General features: G+C 40.1%; 1 protein-coding gene across 2 annotated transcripts in view; it reads right to left on the bottom strand.

Moving 5' to 3' along the window:
• The window catches only part of FNIP2 (folliculin interacting protein 2), a 94,306-nt gene that overhangs the window by 63,970 nt on the left and 12,096 nt on the right, over positions 1–18,240 (bottom strand). For both annotated transcript variants that reach the window (XM_040626404.1, XM_040626405.1), the window contains exons 2-3: positions 4,053–4,179; positions 1,015–1,152 (exon numbers count right to left, since the gene is read on the bottom strand). In XM_040626404.1, the coding sequence (XP_040482338.1) occupies positions 1,015–1,152; positions 4,053–4,179 (265 nt within the window). The remainder of the gene's footprint in view (positions 1–1,014; positions 1,153–4,052; positions 4,180–18,240) is intronic.

Below are 18,240 nucleotides of genomic sequence, written 5' to 3'. Positions count from 1 at the left end.
AGGAAAGAGAAACATAAATCTATCAGCCTTGTTTAACTAGGCTCCTCTGTTTGGTTATAGCTCACGCCAACCTCTTCTCACTACATGCAGACAGAAACCAACTGTCTTTCACATTTTTTATTAATAACTTCCACCCACCACCTCCATTTTATAATCTGCTTTTTCTTGGGGTACAAGGTCTACATGCTGATTGTAATTCTCAACTAGCTGAAAATTTCACTGTATACTGTTTTAATCACAAACTGTCTTGAGACCCAGGAGCACGGTGAAATTAAGGGCAAATGCGTGGCACAAATCCGGAACATGAAATTAACAAAGTTCTATAGACCAGTGGCTGCTGGCAATTTACCTGGCTTTGCTTTTCCAGCAACATGGAAAATTCCACGAGTCAAAAAAAAAAAAAAAATTTGCTACATCCTCCATCAGTTTACACCCTCCTGCTCCTCTTCAGTATTTATGAAATATTTATTCCCTTAAGTCTACTACACCAGTATTTTTCAATGACCCTAATCCCTATCCTCTACTGCCTTACTTACACACACACACACACACACAGCTACCAGCCCCATATCCCTTACATTCAAATTACATCTCGTTTCTTTCTTCTCCTAAACACAGTTCTCTTCATCCTGCTGGCAAGTGCTATTTTCTTAGGATGCCCATATACATTCCCAGAATCCTTAAAATTCTCATAACAAAACTGGAAAATCCATGCTTTTTAATCAGGTTCTTGCAACAAAGGAAGTAAAACAAAAGGGTTTCCCTCGTTCACAAGATTTCTTCCTTATTCAGTATGTATTATCCTGGGTCACCTGAACTCAATTATAGTTTTTATCAAGAGACAAAAACCAAAGTGTGAGAACAGCACTGACATGAAAGACTTCAGAGCACATTTGAATACTTATGCTCATGTTCCTGGAGTGGAAGCCTCAAGCAGGTGTTCTTCCCTGTGGAGAAATCACAGTAAGTGACGGCAGCCCCCGGGGGTATTGGCCATGGCAGGGACGCCTTTACCTGGTACTTTGGGAGCTGCTCCTTAGTGTGTGGTAGAGATCCCCCAGAAGAACTGTGGGAAGAGACGCTGCTGCTGCTGCCGCTGCCGCTGCCCTGACAGCACTTGGCTGACAGTTTAATAGGGACATCCTCTGTTTTCTGGGGTGACAGACAAGCAAGATAAGGTATTGCTAAGTGTATTGGGCTCCCTCAACATGCTCTTCACTGGGAATTTCTTTGTGAAATCACTCTGGTATGTTGTTCCTAACTTGCACAGAAAACCAGAAGCCTTCTTCCCCCTTCCTGATGAGGACAAAAATGTGGTTCCTGAGAGTCTGTAATACCTGGGAGGGAGGCAGGTGGAAGAAAGGTGACTGGACAGAAGATGGGGGTTATCTAGTATGACTATTCTCAAGTAATTCAACCGTTACTTATGTTTGCATTCACCTCTTGAAATTGGCAGTGAGATCTGATCTCTGTGCGGGTTACTGGAGGGTCTGTTGGTACTGTGGGGAGTCATAATCTATAAGATTATGTGGAGGAAGAAATGGCTTCAAATTTAAAATTTCACCAGGCAAACAGAACGAAGTAAGAAAGCAAAATTACTGGGGCGCCTGGGTGGCACAGCGGTTAGGCGTCTGCCTTCGGCTCAGGGCGTGATCCTGGCGTTCTGGGATCGAGCCCCACATCGGGCTCCTCTGCTGGAAGCCTGCTTCTTCCTCTCCCACTCCCCCTGCTTGTGTTCCCTCTCTCACTGGCTGTCTCTGTCAAATAAATAAATAAAATCTTTAAAAAAAAAAAAAGAAAAGAAAGCAAAATTACTAATCTGGAAAGTCTGAGTTAGTATTTTTAATGACACACCTTCTCCAGCACTCCTTCAAAGGTAACAGGAGAGAAAATCATGAGGTCGAAGTTGTGAAAGATGAACCAAAACTTGGAAATAGGAGCTCCTGTGAATTATACATCATGTGATGGAAACGTGGCATCTAAAGGTTAGGAGTAATAGTAGAGTATCTACTAGATATTCCCTAAATAGAGTTCACTGCTAATTTTATGACAGTGACATAGAGGCATAAACATACACCTTTATTAATTTTGCCCTTCCCCCTACACCGAAATGTATTACTCCCTACAGAAGCATCCTGTGCCACTATGATAAGTTGTTTCTATTCTGTTGGAGTCTTACTTGCTTTTTTGTGTGCAGCTTTTGCTTGGAAAAACATGAATGCAACTGCAGCTTATCTAATCTCCAGTGTGACAGTCACATTGGTGGTCTAATGCAAATGCCGGCAGTCATGTGCTTGACACAAACTCATGACGTTTTGTGCTTGCCAAGGGAGTGGGGGGCTGAAAATGGGAAAAGACTGTAAGGAAAACACACACTGTGCTGGTCCCTAAGAGCCACTCCAGCAGCAACAGCACTCAAAGTCATTCTTGGTTATTCTGGGTATCGGGCACCTCTTCAACACCCTGTTTAGATCTAGCTGTTACTTAATACCACTTAAACCAGAAACACAGCCCCTCAGAGAGCCTAAAGTGACACTAACTCTGCACCTGCCTCACAGAATGCTCGACCCTCTGGCTGGGGTACAACATACTGAGCAGGCTATAATTGGAGATAACACCTGCTACGGTGAATAGAGCACTGTCTATTTTTTTTGTTTTTGGACTCTTTGTAGCCTTGGGAAAGTGACAAACCTCTCTGGACTAGCTGCCTTTTCGATTAAATGAGTACTTCCAGACTCTAGGGTTATCACTGCTCCAATATACCAAAATTCCAGTTCCTTTTGAAAACCAGTGAGAATTTTTTCCCTCCACCTGTTACCACCATTAGGAGCCTTAGTGATGGTGTGCGGGCATTCCAACTAAACGACGGGTACAAGGCCTTCAGGGAAACAGGAAACGATGTGGAAAATCAAGGGGAAACCATGTCCTGTCCACCAAAGGGTCAAGTGCTGGCTCACCTAAACTTTAATACAAATCTACTATTAAAGCCTACACGTGAATCACCTGGGAGATCCCTCCCCCACCCCCATCCCCAACCTAACAAGCCCAACAACTACTGTAATGATTAGCTACCTGGCAGACTTCCACTTTAAAGCACTATGGAATCTACCCAGCTAAACTGCCTTTAACCAAATACTTCCTTCCTGCAGAAATGATCTTTATCAAAAGCAGGAAAAGAGCCCCTTGGCCCTGATGAACAAAGACCGTGAAATAAACTATTCATTTACTTAGCTACACATTCTATGAACTGCCAGAATTTGGTCAGTATAGATAACAAGGTATTGAACACGAAAAGAATGAAAAGTCTAAAGGTGACAACTTAGAGGTACCCTGGGCTGATGTAAGACTCAGGGAGGACTGGACTCTACGCCTCACCTGGACATGTGACCTTACCTTTCCTGTTCTGGCTCCCAGGGATCAAGGGCTGTTATGTCCTCACTTTACCCATCCCAGACCCCCCACGCCCCACCACCAGAACGCCATCACCACCATCCTGTTCTCCACTAAAAACAGGAAATAAATAAAGATTCCTTGGTCAGATGGGTTTGAGAACTACTCCCTTTTGAAGATGAAAGTGTATGTTAGCATACCGAAGCCCTATGGTAAGGAAAGCTATTTAATTTTGTTTAACCTACTGTAATGTAATACTTCTTATTATCTATAAGAAATACTAGACAGAATGATCTATTAACTTCCCTTCAGGCTAACACTTTATGAATTTGAGTTCTCAGTTTTCCTATCACACAGCACATGTTTGGCATCCAAATCATACCGAATTGCAACTCCCCAGCAAATTTACCTCTAGTAATATTTACAGTACACTACTGAGCATCTGTCATGATTCCTTGCTAACAGTTTCACCTGTGTATATTAATAAGAATACAAATGCAGCAGGGCGGGGTGGCGGAGAGCCTTTGTTTATGTTTCTTCTGAACCATTAATGATACTGTACAATACAGCCCAAAGAGAAGATTATGAATTAATAAACGATTGCTCAGAGAAGTGGTTAACAGCACAAATAAAAAAGATGAAAGCAAATCTGCATTTCATACCTGAGTTGCCACCTCTTCAATCTTGTGAACCGCTTTAGAATCAAATAAGACTTGTCTGCCCCTCCTTTCACAGTCCTGGTAAACTATCAGGCGGATCTCATTCAAGTCAAACTCCGAACATGACCAACTGTGGATTAAAAAGGGAAAAAGAAGTTATGTTATCCACAACACTTGGAATGATCATGGAGAGCTAAGTTTCCTAGCCAATGAACCTATGTGCATCAGAAGGCCACAAGAGGGCAGAGATTATGACCCCGTCACACCCAGGGGCAGACAGCCTTGTCTGCGGGATCAAATGGGCCATACAAATATTGCCAAATGTCCGTGACAAAGGTTGGGAAGACTGCTGTAAATAATAAATCACTGGAGAGAAAGTGTCTCCTTCCAAAGCCGCTCTGGGCAAAGATAGCAACCAAAAATCACAAGGATGTGTAGAGAAAGCTAAATTTGGATGCCTGCATTCTGGGGATGGCACACCTGATGTACAGGAGTGTTCAAGCTTCTGTGTCACTGGCCGGGAACCATTTGGAGCAAGTGAGTGGGGCCTTCTTTCCTCCTCTCCCATCCACCAAGGCTCAGGTAAAACTGAGTGGAATTACATATCCTAAAATTTAGAATTTTCCTCTATTATAGCTAGCTCTGATGCAGAAGTTTTGAAAACCAAGTGCAGGGGCTCCTGGGTGGCTCTGTTGGTGAAGCATCTGCCCTCAGCTCGGGTCATGATCCCAGGGTCCTGGATCACACCCCGCATCGCGCTTCCTGCTTCTCCCTCTATCCCTTCCCCATGCACACGCTCTCTCAAATTAATAAAATCTTAAAAAAAACCAAGTGCATCACTGCAGAGAATCTGAATTGCTAACAGTTAACAATCAGCAATACAGAAGCATGGCTTATTCCTGTTAAAAAGAAAACCACAAGCCCAAAATGGTGTCACTTATGCCAAGTCACCAAACCAGGATTGAACACCTAACTTAACAGTTTCAACCTCCCCTAGAAATACAGTCTTAACCAGTCAAGAATTTTCTGACCAACGTGAGGTAATCTGTCACTTGGGCCTTCTCCAGGCCTAAAAGGAGATGAGGTAATGTGCATGATAAGACCCCTGTCCTTCCCCCTACGGGAAAATGACCAAGCCTCAAACAATCCTTTCTTTTCTTTTGCTATTAACTCCTTGCTCCGTCCTCCTTCCTGTAAAATCCGTCCATTCTGTACAAGTCCTCAGAGCACTCCTCTACTTACTGGATGGGACGCCACCCCATTCACGAATTGCTTAATAGAGCCAATTAGAACTTCAAATTTACTTGGTTAAATTTTTGTCCTTTAACATTCCTAAACAAACCAAAAGTTGCTGGGATAAAACTGCTCTAAACACAAGTTTGTTCTTGAGTAATGAATGAAATGAGAATGCAAGAACTACAAAAAAGGTAATCATTTAAAATGCACTGCTTTGGGGCGCCTGGCTGGCTCAGTTGATAAAGTCTGCGACTCTTGATCTCCAGGTCGTGAGTTCAGGCCCCATGATGGGCACAGAGCTTACTTTTAGAAAATTTAAAAAATGAGTAAATATAAAACGCAGTGCTTTGGATATTTTCAGTTATTAGTCTGTTAATCCATTCAACACATATTTGAGTGCCTACTACGATTCAGGTGCTGTGGTCCTGATGCTACGTATTCAGCAGTTAACTAAACAGACCTGGCTCCTGCCCTCACAGAGAACGTGGTTTAGTGGGGAATACTGAGCTAATAATGATATGAATGTGTAACTACAGACTGTCGCAAGGGCAAAAAGGAAAAGTAAAGGAGTCTCATATTTTTAGATCTGAGGAGCAGGGAAGTCCCGAAGGATTTAAGGAAGTGAAGCAGGCATCTGGCTGGCTCAGTTAGTAGAACACCTGACTGTTGATCTTGGGGTCTTGAGTTCAAGCTGCATATTGGGTGTCTTACTTAATAAGAAAACAAAACAAACAAACAAACAAAAAACAGAGGATTTAAGAAAGTAACATTTAGGGGCGCCTGAGTAGCGCAGTCGTTAAGCGTCTGCCTTCGGCTCAGGGCGTGATCCCGGCGTTCCGGGATCGAGTCCCACATGGGGCTCCTCGGCTGGGAGCCTGCTTCTTCCTCTCCCACTCCACCTGCTGTGTTCCCTCTCTCGCTGGCTGTCTCTCTGTCACATAAATAAAATAAAATCTTTAAAAAAAAAAAAAGAAAGTAACATTTAAACAGGGCTTGAGAGGGGAGCCTGGGTGGCTCAGTAGTTAAGCATCTGCCTTCGGCTCAGGTCATGATCCCGGGGTTGTGGGATTGAGCCCTACATTGGGCTCCCTGCTCAGTGGAAGTCTGCTTCTCTCTCCCTCTGCCTGCTGCTCTCCCTGCTTGTGCTAATATATAAATAAAATCTTTAAAAAAAAAAAAAAAGCCAAACTGATACAGTGTCTGGTAGCCAACCACAAATTGTGCATTTTGGCTTTTTCCTTTTTCAGGCAGTGGAAGTTAATATTGAATATATTCTTTCAAGGTAGCAGATTAGTTTTCTTAAATCCCAGTACCGAAAAATATAAAGTTCTGGTTGTATCTTCTTTTAACAACCTATGTTCTAAACTACTATGTCCAGCCTTGCTCCTGATTTTGATAACAACATGGCAAGTTTATTTTGGAAATCATTTTCTTCTCAGTCCAGAGGTAGTCTGTGATCCAGGCCTGGCCAATCAGACCCCCAGCTAGGCTGTGAAAGCCAGTCCCCAAACTCAGTTTGCTCGGCTGGCAAATGATGGTGCCTGTTTTTTTGCCATTATGAGGTGAGAGCCTCTCTCTGAAAACAAAGTCAACGTGGAGCAGAGCAGAGGTGAGCAATGGAGTGAGATGGATTCTTGTTGGCAATCGAAGCCAGCTGCTTCTGAGTGAGCACTACTCCTGCAGTTAGTTTTCTGTCACAACCCCAAAAGTCCTGACGACTGTGCCCCAAACCACTAAATTTTAAAATCACACAAAGTCAGTAATCATACCCTCTGTGGGGTGCCTGGATGGCTCAGTCAGCAGAGCATGCGACTCTTGATCTTGGGGTTGTTAAGTTCAAGCACTACACTGGGTGTAGAGATTACTTAAAAAAAAATCTTCAAAAAAATAGCTTCCAAAATTATTAAAACATAGTACACAGGCTAAAGTTACTGAAACTGAGAAAGCAAAGAGTGTTTAATTGTCTTTTTTCTTGTTCGACCTATTTTGCCCCAACAATTACACTTTGCCAAAATAGCTTTATAATTTATGAAGCAAGTTGTTCAATCCTTTTCTTTTTTTGAGGAGTAATCACGACTCAAATATCAAACTGAGGACAGCCTGACTAGAAGAGCTGAGATTTAATAGTGATCATACCACCTTATTAAATGTTTCATGCTATTTTTCAATTCTGAAAGAATGGAAATAAAAGCTGTGGAAGGGAAAAGTACATATGTTGGATTGTCCAACTTTCTGACCCAAATACCTTAAAAAGGTATGTTTTATAAAATATAAGGCAAACTCCACTCTCTTTCCATATGAATATTATCTTATTCAGTATGTAATCAAATTCTCGTCAGCTGTCATTACTAATATTAGTAGAGGAAATCACAGTTGAATAATCTGACAATGAAAATACAGGCAGAACAAAGGAGATACAACTGAGTGCTTCAGAGAAAGGCAGGCCTGGGATCAAATCTCAGCTCTGCTTCCCACTGGTGTGCAGCCTTGGGCAAATCCCCCCAAGCAGCACTCGTGGGGCCTGGTGTGAAGAATAAAGGAGATAATCTGTGGAAATCTCCCAGCGCACTGTCAGCTTTTTCCCCTACCATCCTCCATATACAGAACTTGGGTTAGTCATCATCACATGCCACATGTATCTTCTGCATGTCCGCATTCCCTTCAACACTCAACCAAAAGTTATTGTGGGGCTTCTGTGAGTACCAACCATGGTTCCTGGTGTTTTACTGAGGGTAACTCTGCATGACTCAAAGAGGTATGAAAAAATAAGCCTTGGGCTTTTGCCTTAAGATATCTATTTGAAAGATGTTTATTCTCATCAGAACTACCTCATTTCTTTGCCTTGGTTGAAGGCAAGGATAGAACGCTGGTCTCTCGTATCATCTGTCTACTCTATGGTCACAGCTGTCTGACTGGAGGCAAAACAAAATAAGATGGTTTATCTACCTTTTCTTACTGTAAAATTTAAACAAAAGGACTTAGATGGACCCTTTTCAGTTTTAAGATTCCATGATGCTAAGATAAGCCAGGAACTGAAACCAGATCTTATTTTTGGAACTACTCAAGAGCAGTAAGAAAGTGACCAAAGTCTAAATTACTTACCTGAAAGGTGACAAGCAATAAATGAGTTAAGCATAGAAAACAGAATTCTCTTTAAAATAAATATAACCCACCTGAAACTAATGATGTACTATATGTTGGGTAACTGAATTTAAATTAAAAAATGTAAAAAAAAATAAAATACACATAACCATGTGTTGTGCATTGAATCCTGTCCCTCAATTTCCCTCAATTCCTAATTCCCAGTACCTGTGAATATGACTTGTTTGGAAACAGGGTCTTCGCAGATGTAATCAAGTTAAAATGAAATGATATTAGATTAGGATGGACTTTAATCTAATGACTAGTGTCCTCATAAGAAGAGGGAAATTTGGACACAGACACAGAGGGAGGTGATGACAGACAGATCGTGGAGTTACACTGCTACAAGCCAAGGAAAGACAAAGAAGGCTGGCACTTGGGGATACAATAAATAAGAACTGGGTAAGTCCATACTCTCAAGGAACTTAAAATCTAGAAGACACAATTATACAGGAAACTACATGAAAATAAAAGGGCAAGGCAGAATATAGAAAGCAAGAGGGAAAAAAAAAAACAGGAAAAAATTCCCAGAAGCAGCAATATTTGAACCAATGAATTAGGAAGGACGGCAAGGATTCCATGTAAACAGGGGAGTCAATCATTGCAGAATAAGGGCATGGCACAGACACAAAAAATCAAATGATACAAAGCCGAAGTGTTCATTGGTTGGATTATGTTTATGGCAGAAGAATTACACAGGAAATGAGGCTAGAAAGACAGTTTAGGACTACTTGTGGCGAGCCCTGAATGCTATCCCAGGGAATGAAACTGTTTGAGAAAACCATTTTCAGAGCAAACAGAATGGTGGTAGTGGGGTGCCTGGGTGGCTCAGTCGTTAAGCGTCTGCCTTTGGCTCAGGGCGTGATCCCCGTGTTCTGGGATGAGCCCCGCATCGGGCTCCTCCGCTGGGAGCCTGCTTCTTCCTCTCCCACTCCCCCTGCATGTGTTCCCTCTCTCGCTGGCTGTCTCTCTCTCTCAAATAAATAAATAAAATCTTAAAAAAAAAAAAAAAAAAAGAATGGTAGTAGTGACTTGCATACCCAGGGTTTCAAGGAGTCATGGCTAATAAGGATGAGAGAAGTAGTTGTAGGATTTGCAACATCCTCCAAGACCAGTTGGAGGAGTCAGGCTAGAAGTGGGTGGGCTCAAGTATGCCCATGTGAAACATGATCTATGAAAGATGAATGCTTCAAATTTTTTTCCCTCTTGCTCTCACACAAGGAAATAACCCTATATATTCAAAAACAAGCTCACAAGAAGAGTTAACAGGGCAGTCTTGTGATCCAAGAATGTGGATGTTTTAAGAGTCAGATATGATAGGGAACTTTAAATGGTCCAAGAAAAAGTAAAATTAAACAAAACAAAACCAAGAATAACAAGCACAACAGAAAGTGGCCATATTATCCATTTAACAAGTAGCTCCTGCATGCCTACTGTATGCCAAGCATCAGCACTGGGATACAGGAATGAACAAATCATAATTCCCGCTCTATGAAACTTACTATATTTATGATGATATTTACTCTTAAACCCTATTCTGTGTCCTTTTTTCTACCAACTCTCACCACCCCTCTTTCACAAAAAGTTTCTAAAAACAGAAACGCTTTCAAAAGGTTTGCTCAAGAATAGTGAGGAAGACCTAATGACTCTTACCTAAAAATATAGGAAGACTAGGGATGGAGAAAAGGGGAAAAATTGCACTTGAGAGGGCCATTAGAGTTCACCCTGTCAGCACAAACGTACATTATTTCCCACTCAGTAACAAGCTATTTAAGAAAAAATTATGTAAATAGATGGCAGTAACAAATTTGGATTCCTTTTTTTTTGGGGGGGGGGGTCTGGGTTAGTACTCTCAGGAAGAGAGGAAACAGGAAAAGTAATCTGCAAATCAGTTGACGTTCCTATTTTATACTGTAAAAGTCTTTGTGCACAACTTGCCAAGTTCAGTTTCAGAGTTACTCATAAAAATTTACCACTGAATTACTGTTCTGTGGTCAAGAGTATAATAAAAAAGTATTTAAAGATTCCAGTTCTTATCAGAAGCTTTAATAGATGAAGCTAGCCTAAAGATATAATTTAAAAAACGATTCCAAATAAATGTATCCCACTGTTATTTTACCAAAAGAAATTTCTATTGGCTATTAGCTGCAACTTTGTCTTTAAGAAAGTAGATGATGTGTAAATTCTTGACTCCTTTTGCAGAAGAATACAAGAATGAATCCTTATTATCAGCAGCATAGCACAGAAAGAGCACTTGGAAGTAACATGAGCCTCAAAGCACACTCCTGCATTGACTCCTTTCACACACTTTTAGGACCTGGCTTGACCCAGTACCATGAAAGATACCAGGAACAGAAATTACCTAGATCCAGGTCCTACCTCAAAAGGCTTACAACTTGATATGGGAAGGCCAACATACAAACACTTAAGTAAACTACACTGTCACAGATACTGAGATTAATGTCCATGTGGCTTATAGAACTTAAAGGATGAAGAGGTAAAGCCCACATTGTAGGGGTAAGGGATGGATGAAAGTCACAGAGGCTGTGATGCTTGGGACGTGAATTGGTATTCACCAGGATAAACAGAACTTTTAACTCTAGCTCTACCACTTTTAGCCCAGGTGACTTTAGGAAAGCACTTATCCAGGGCTCACTTTCCCAAACTGTATCTGCCTTATCTGTCTCACAAGGTTGTTGGGAAAAACAGAGACTAAGTATGAAAGTACTCTTAAACCTGCAAAGCATAAGTCAGAGGTAAGTAAGTTCAGACACACAACTCTTTCACCGAGATCTTTGGGGCCAGGTGTTTAAGAATTCGGAATTTTTTATATTTTAGAAGGTGCTCATACCATATGTTATGTGGGGCTCCATGTATAACCAAATCCCAAAATAATACAAATTAGTATTACGCCAGGCCAAGTTATGGATATTTATGCTGAGTGGATTAGACAGGAACTATGCATAGCCTCACAATAGTTCAGGTTCATTCCAAGAATCTTTTCAGAGATTTTAGGATTTTAGAACTGTAGGATACAAGATTGTTGACCAATGTAATGCTTACTATGTCTTACGGAAGGTCAAAAGACTGGAGTAAGTAACATTAAGTCCACCAACATTATCCCAGATACAACCAATCCCTAACAAAGATGACCATCAAAGTTTATGTGTAAGTAGGTGGTAACTCAGAACTCATTTCTCCCTCCCACTGAAACAATACTATAAATGGTTGCAAGGGTCACGAGATAAACCACCTAAGTCTTTATGTGTTCACACAGCCATAACAAAACATTATGAGTCATAAAATAGCCTGAGGTTTGGGTACCATGTACTGTGAACTATGAAGTACAGAGGAGGAAAAGACAGAATTCCCTCCTTTTCTTCCTGAGTTCAGGGTCATGTCAAGTAAAACTGTGAAATAGGTAAAGTTCATGTATGGCCTCATGGGACCATCACAGACCCCCTACTGCCCTAGGGGCCCCGTGGTATTGACAAAACCACAGAGCACTGCACTGGGCGTCAGAATGCCTGAGTTCTAGGCAGGATCGATGGCCTAATCCCGGTCACACTTCTTCATCTCATAGTCCAGTGTTTCTTCCTCTATAAAAATGATGGGTCAGGGCTAAATTCACCCCTCAAGGTCTCATCCTTCCAACTCTCACACACAAGAATTCCAAATCATCTATAAAGTACACACAGTGTGATTTAGAACAGATGACCCCAGCCAGGTATGTAGAAAAGCCACCATAATGAATTAATCCACATTACTGCACAGCATCCTTTAACCCTTCTAGATATACTCTATACTTTGACAAACATGCTTCTAACACATCTTTAATCAACAGAACTTTCAAAAGATGCTAACAAAATCTGCAGAGGAAAAGTACAAGTTCTTTTGAGGCAAGAGGGACTCTTGAGGGGACAGGTGACTATGCCACTATGCCAACTAGGATTCCACCCCGGCCAGATTTTGTTGTTATTATTAATAGGTTTTTCCCTCTCTCCCCTTAAAAACTCACGGAATCTCTAAATATGGCCCATATTTTCCAAAATAGTTCCTTTAATTCATGTTCTTTTCTGGTATCTTTAAACTAGAAGCTATCAGTACTTTAAAAAAAAAAAAAAGTAGGGGGCGGGGAGTGCCTGGCTGGCTCACTTGCAAGAGCATGCAACTTTGGATCTCAGGATCATGAGTCTTAGTCCCACGTTGGGTACAGAGATTAGTTTTAAAAACACAAATAAAAAAAACCACCAAACTTTGCTGTTCATCTCTATGCATGCTTTAATTCAATATTCATGAGCTAATTCATCCATACACATGTCAGCATAACCAAAATGGTCAACATTCATTACTGTATTTCAGGATTACTGAAATGCACAATGGCCCTGCTGAAAGCTAACTTGCAAAAACATGATTTCATATCTTCTCCTGAAAGTAAGGTTTTCCTACCCACCCAGGGAAATTATATACTAATAACAGATAAATATTTAAGACATTGGCTTGTATATTAATTCCAGATCCATTTAAACTGTACACAAATAAGGTAATAATTCTATTTTCCTAGAGGTTTCCCAAGGTCAAAAGCATGGTTCTCTCTGTAAGGTTTTTTGTTTGCAAAATGAGAAAGCCAAGATCAATATAAACTGTACCAATCTTTGGTTGTAAAATATTAGCTCTAAAAGAAACAGGTGTGGGCGAGCACGTGGGGGAGTGCTCAGAGCATAGCACTGTAGGGTCGGGCCATGGGGCAGAGGCAAGAACCAAAATAAGGGGGGAAAAAAGACAGACATGGGTACAAACACACATACTTACTCTTTGACCCAGCAATTCCACTTGTAGGAATTAATCCTACAGATCAGTTTGCAGGGGTTCAAAATGATTATGTACAAAAAGGTATTTACTGTTTGGAATGGCAAAGGACTGGAAACTGTCAACACAAGATTGTTAAATTATGGGGTCCATCCATACAATGGAGTAATGTACTACAGATATAACAACAAATGAGGAAGAGGAAGATCATTATGTAATTATATCATAAGCCAAGACATCACTTAGGAAGAAGTACAAAATACTGTGCATAGAATGCTACCATATGTATTTAAAAAAAAAAAAAAAGAAAAATGGAGAAAAAATTCTGGATCTTACTATATATGCATAGACTATCTCTAGAAAGATAAATAATGGTTAGGCTGGTTGTGTTTAGAACTATCTTTTTAGATTTATTCATTTATTTTTAAAGAGTGAGTGCGCATGTGCTCCATGCCAGAGGAAAGGCAGAGGGAGAGAATCTCTAGCAGACTCCCTGCTGAGCACAGAGCCCAATGCTGGGCTTGATCCCATGACCCTGATTTCATGACCTAAGCCAAACCAAGAGTTCGATGCTCAACTGACAGAGCCACCCAGGCGCCCCCAGAATTATTTAATACATATCTGTCAAAACAGCACAGCATGTAGACTCTGGAGCCAGGCAGCCTGAGTTCAATTCCTCACTCTGCCTCTTTCTAGTCATGTGACTTTGGGAAGTTACGTAACTTCCTTGTTCCTCAGTATCTCATTTGCAAAATGGGGAGAGTAAGTCCTACTTCATAAGTGTTGGAGGATTAATGCAGAGACAGGCACATAGTAAGTGTGCTGTAAGTACTAAAACTTTGTACCTTTTGAATATTTAACCATATGACTGTACTATCTCTTGAAAAATTAAAAATAAATTACGCAACTGAGGGATACAAAAAGAACATGCTATTTTTTTTACCCATCAAATATTCTATTATTGCCTTAAGACAAACAACCTTAATTACCGTTTGCTTTAAAAAGCTTCTTGGTAGCTGAAGCATGAGGCAGTGGGTGAACTCCTACAGGGAAACCACCTTAATGAATTCAAGGCATTTAGATTCAGTTTCAAATATGAAGTTTGGCCTTAGACAATGACATTTATTGAGCTTTCTTGTCAGCATTCATATACCACATTTTCCTGCCCTTCTTCATCCCCTGCCCCTCCCAAGGACAGAAAAAGTTTCTCTCTAAAAAAGTTATCCCTGTTCTCATTTATTAAACCTATTTATGGCCTTTATTACTGTTGTAGTACTACCTCAAACTGCTTTCTACCATATTAAATAACTGCCCTTTTATTACTGCATAATCTCATAGAGCCTAGAGATACTACTTCGAGAAAGTCTAATGTTTGGATATAGGGGGAAGACCAGTGATCAGAGCCACAAAGCACAGATACAAATAACTGCCTAACATTTTAGAGTTTGCCGAATACTTTATAGAATTCACCCGAGCTAACCCTCACAAATGTCCTGTGAGAGCCTTATTAATTACATATTTTATATAGAAATTAGGGGACTATTAAAAAGTTATAACCAGTAAGTGGCAAAAACAAGACTCAAACCAATGTTTCCTGATTCCGAATTCTGTGCTCTTCCAACTCTGTGATACTATCACCTTCGTATCAGTAGCAAACTAGTCAGGGTAACAGCCTCTATGCTCCAGAACATCCCTCTGCATTTCTTTCTGAGCTATAAAAACCCGTTACACTTGAAAAATAAGAAAACTAGTGATATAATGTAAAGACCGAAAAGCAGAACACAGAACTACATATACAGTATGAATGACCCAATTATGTAAAAAAAAAAAAAAAAAAAAAACCTGTTATCAAAGCTTTCTAAAAAGTTTACCAAAAATTAGTAGCTCATATCACAGACAAAAGATTAATCTCTCTAATATATAAAGGACCAGAAATCAATGAAGTTAAAGACTTGCAAACCAATGGAAAACTGGGCAATGGATACAGCTAGTTCACAGAAAATATTAAGATGATTTTTAAACAGGAAAAGATGTTAAACCTCTCTCTTAGAGAAAAGCAAATTAAAATCATACACCTATCAGATTGGTGAAATTCTGTAAGTTAAGACACCCCACTTGATTAAGACAAGTAGAGACATAAAATGGTATGACTACATGGGGAGGGTAATTCATCATAGCCGTAAGAATTACAAGAATTTGTAACCTTGGACCCACCAATCCGACTTCTGGAACTAAGCAGATATAAACATGTGATTGCAGCATGTTTGCTAAGAGCAGAAGCCTGGACAAGTGGAGAAGACACTGGTAGTGGCAAATTGTATCAATTATGCTAAATTCACACAACAAAACAGCAAGCAGCTATCGCAGAGTGTGTGCAAGGATGACAGCAAACCTGTAAGATCTCCAGATGATACTGAAGTCCAAACAGCAAAGAGCAGATTCCTGTGTATAACATGCTACCTTTTGTGTAAGAGGGAAGAATACATATTCGTATTTACTTATTTCTACACAAACGAAATATTTAAAAATTTAGTTTATATATATTGAATTTTAAAAAGTAGAAAAAGGGACAAAAGTTCTGACTTCTGAAAGCAAAACTCACAAGAATATTCTGCTCTCCCAGGTAAAGAGCGAGATTAGTTTATCAAAAGTGGTTGTTCTTCCATTAGTTCTAAAATTAATTTCTAGATCTTATAGTCCACTCCTGGCCACACAGAGGCATGGGGATGAAGCAGACAAAACAATGCCCAGCACCTCCTAGGCTTGGTTTTTAAATGTATGGCCCAGGTAGTTGATAAATTTTCCTGAAAATGCTCTCCTTCGGTGGGTGGGGAAGAAAAGCTTTTCAAAAGGCAACACTGGACTGCTGTCCTAGAGAGAGAGAGACTGGCAGTCTGGGAGTCCATAGTTGAGGTAAGATGCTGTTGGAGGCCAGAACATTTATTAATGCACAAAAAGGCAAGTGGGTGGCCACAGGCCCTTGCGGGGGGGGGGGGCCGCTGAAGCCAAGGTTAGGCTTCACATGCTGCCATGCCTGCCACGTGACGGTGAGGACGTGGGAAAGTTCTGAGCAATGGCAGCCAACAGGGCCGGAGAAAGGGCTCCTGTGGCTTTCTCACCCACCTGTACCAGGTGGACACCTGTGACCTCTGTCTATTGCTCCTGGAATCCAAAGTATGATTTCTGCATCCAAAACACAGTCCACATAAAAACATGTACAGGAATATTTATGCAGAATTATTCATGATAGCCAAAAGGTGGGGGGGGGGGAACCACATGTCTATCACTGGATAAATAAAACGTGGCACATCCATACAACAGAATATTATTTGTCAATAGAAAGGAATAAAGTACTAATACATGCTAGAACATGGGTGAACCCTGAAAGCATCATAAGTGAAAGAAGTCAATCACAAAGAATTATATGTTGTATGATTCCATTTATAGAAAATGTCCAGAATAGGCAAAGGTAGAGACAGATGGTAAATTACAGTAAAATCTTGTGTGGGGTGTGTTCTGGAGTCATGAAAATGTTCTGAAGTGAACTGTGGTGATGACTGCACAATTCTGTGAGTACGCTAAAATCCACCGAAGTATATACACAGTTTAGATGAGTAGATTGTGTGGTATGTGAATGACATTTCCACAAAGCTGTTTCAAAAGAAAACAAGATACATTTTCTGTACACCAACACCATCACCCCCCACAACCCCACCCAAGGATGATGAGTGGTGGGAACATGCATGCACTGCTGTTGGGAAAGGAGTTGAGGCAATTACTTCGGAGAATATCTAGTAAAATCCAATATTCATATATCCTAAAACTTAACAATTCCTCCTAATAATTCCACTCCACCCAATGGAAATCCATGGAGATAGCAGAAAAAGACAACTGTAATACTATTCACTGCAACACTGTTTATAATAATAATAATCTGCAAAAAAAATTAAAATGTTCATCAATAGACCAATGGGTAAATTGCAGCATGCCATAATGAATTTAGAATTACTAAACTAGAACTACATGAATACGAATAGGTCTCAAAAACACATATATAAACATATATAATATATGCTTCAAAATAATATGTACAGTATGATATTTGTTCTATAATGTTAAATATGTTAAATACTATTAAGTATTATTTATCAATACATCATGGCCATAAAGTAATAATATGCAGAGGCAAATATTCAGAATATGGTTACCTCTGGAAGGAAGAGAGGGAAAAGACTGGGCCCAGTAAGGGTTATGCAGGAAGCAACATCTGTTCCCCTAGTGTTTTATATTTTTTTGTTTTTAATTATATATGTGAAGCAAAAGTGGCAAAATGTTAAGATTTAAGAAAACTGGGTTGTGGGTACACATATGGTTATTATAAGATGTTCTGCATTTTCTGTATGATTGAAGTATTTCATAAGAAAATGAAAATGTAATCCCTCTGAGGTTCTTCAAAAATTAAAAATAGAACTACCCTATGGTCCAAGAATCGCACTACTGAGTATTTGCCCCAAAATTACAAAAAAAAAAAAAAAAAAACTTCAAAGGGATACATGCACCCCTATGTTTATTGCAGCATTATAACTACGGAAGCAGCCAAAGTGTCCACTGATAGAGGAATGGATAAAGAAGATGTGGTGTATACATACAATTGAGTATTACTCAGCCATAAAAAAGAATGAAATCTTGCCATGTGCAACAGCATACTAGGGAGTATAATGCTGACTGAAATAAGTCAATCAGAGAAAGACAAATACCATATGATCTAACTCATATGTGGAATTTAAGAAACAAAACAAACTAGCAAAGAAAAAAAAAGGGGGGGAGAGAGACAGACAAACCAAGGAACAGACTCTTAACTCTAGAGAACAAACTGATGGTTACCAGAGGGGAGGGGGGTAGTGGGACAGGGGAAGCAGGGGACAGCCATTAAAGAGTACACTTATCATGATGAAAAATAAAAGTAAGTGGTTAAATTGAGGAGGAAAAAAAAAAGAAGAAGAAG

The sequence above is a fragment of the Ursus maritimus genome, unplaced genomic scaffold (assembly GCF_017311325.1).
Source record: "Ursus maritimus isolate PB19 unplaced genomic scaffold, ASM1731132v1 scaffold_11, whole genome shotgun sequence".
Classification (NCBI taxonomy): Eukaryota; Metazoa; Chordata; class Mammalia; order Carnivora; family Ursidae; genus Ursus; species Ursus maritimus.
This window is presented reverse-complemented; position numbering and strand designations above follow the sequence as displayed.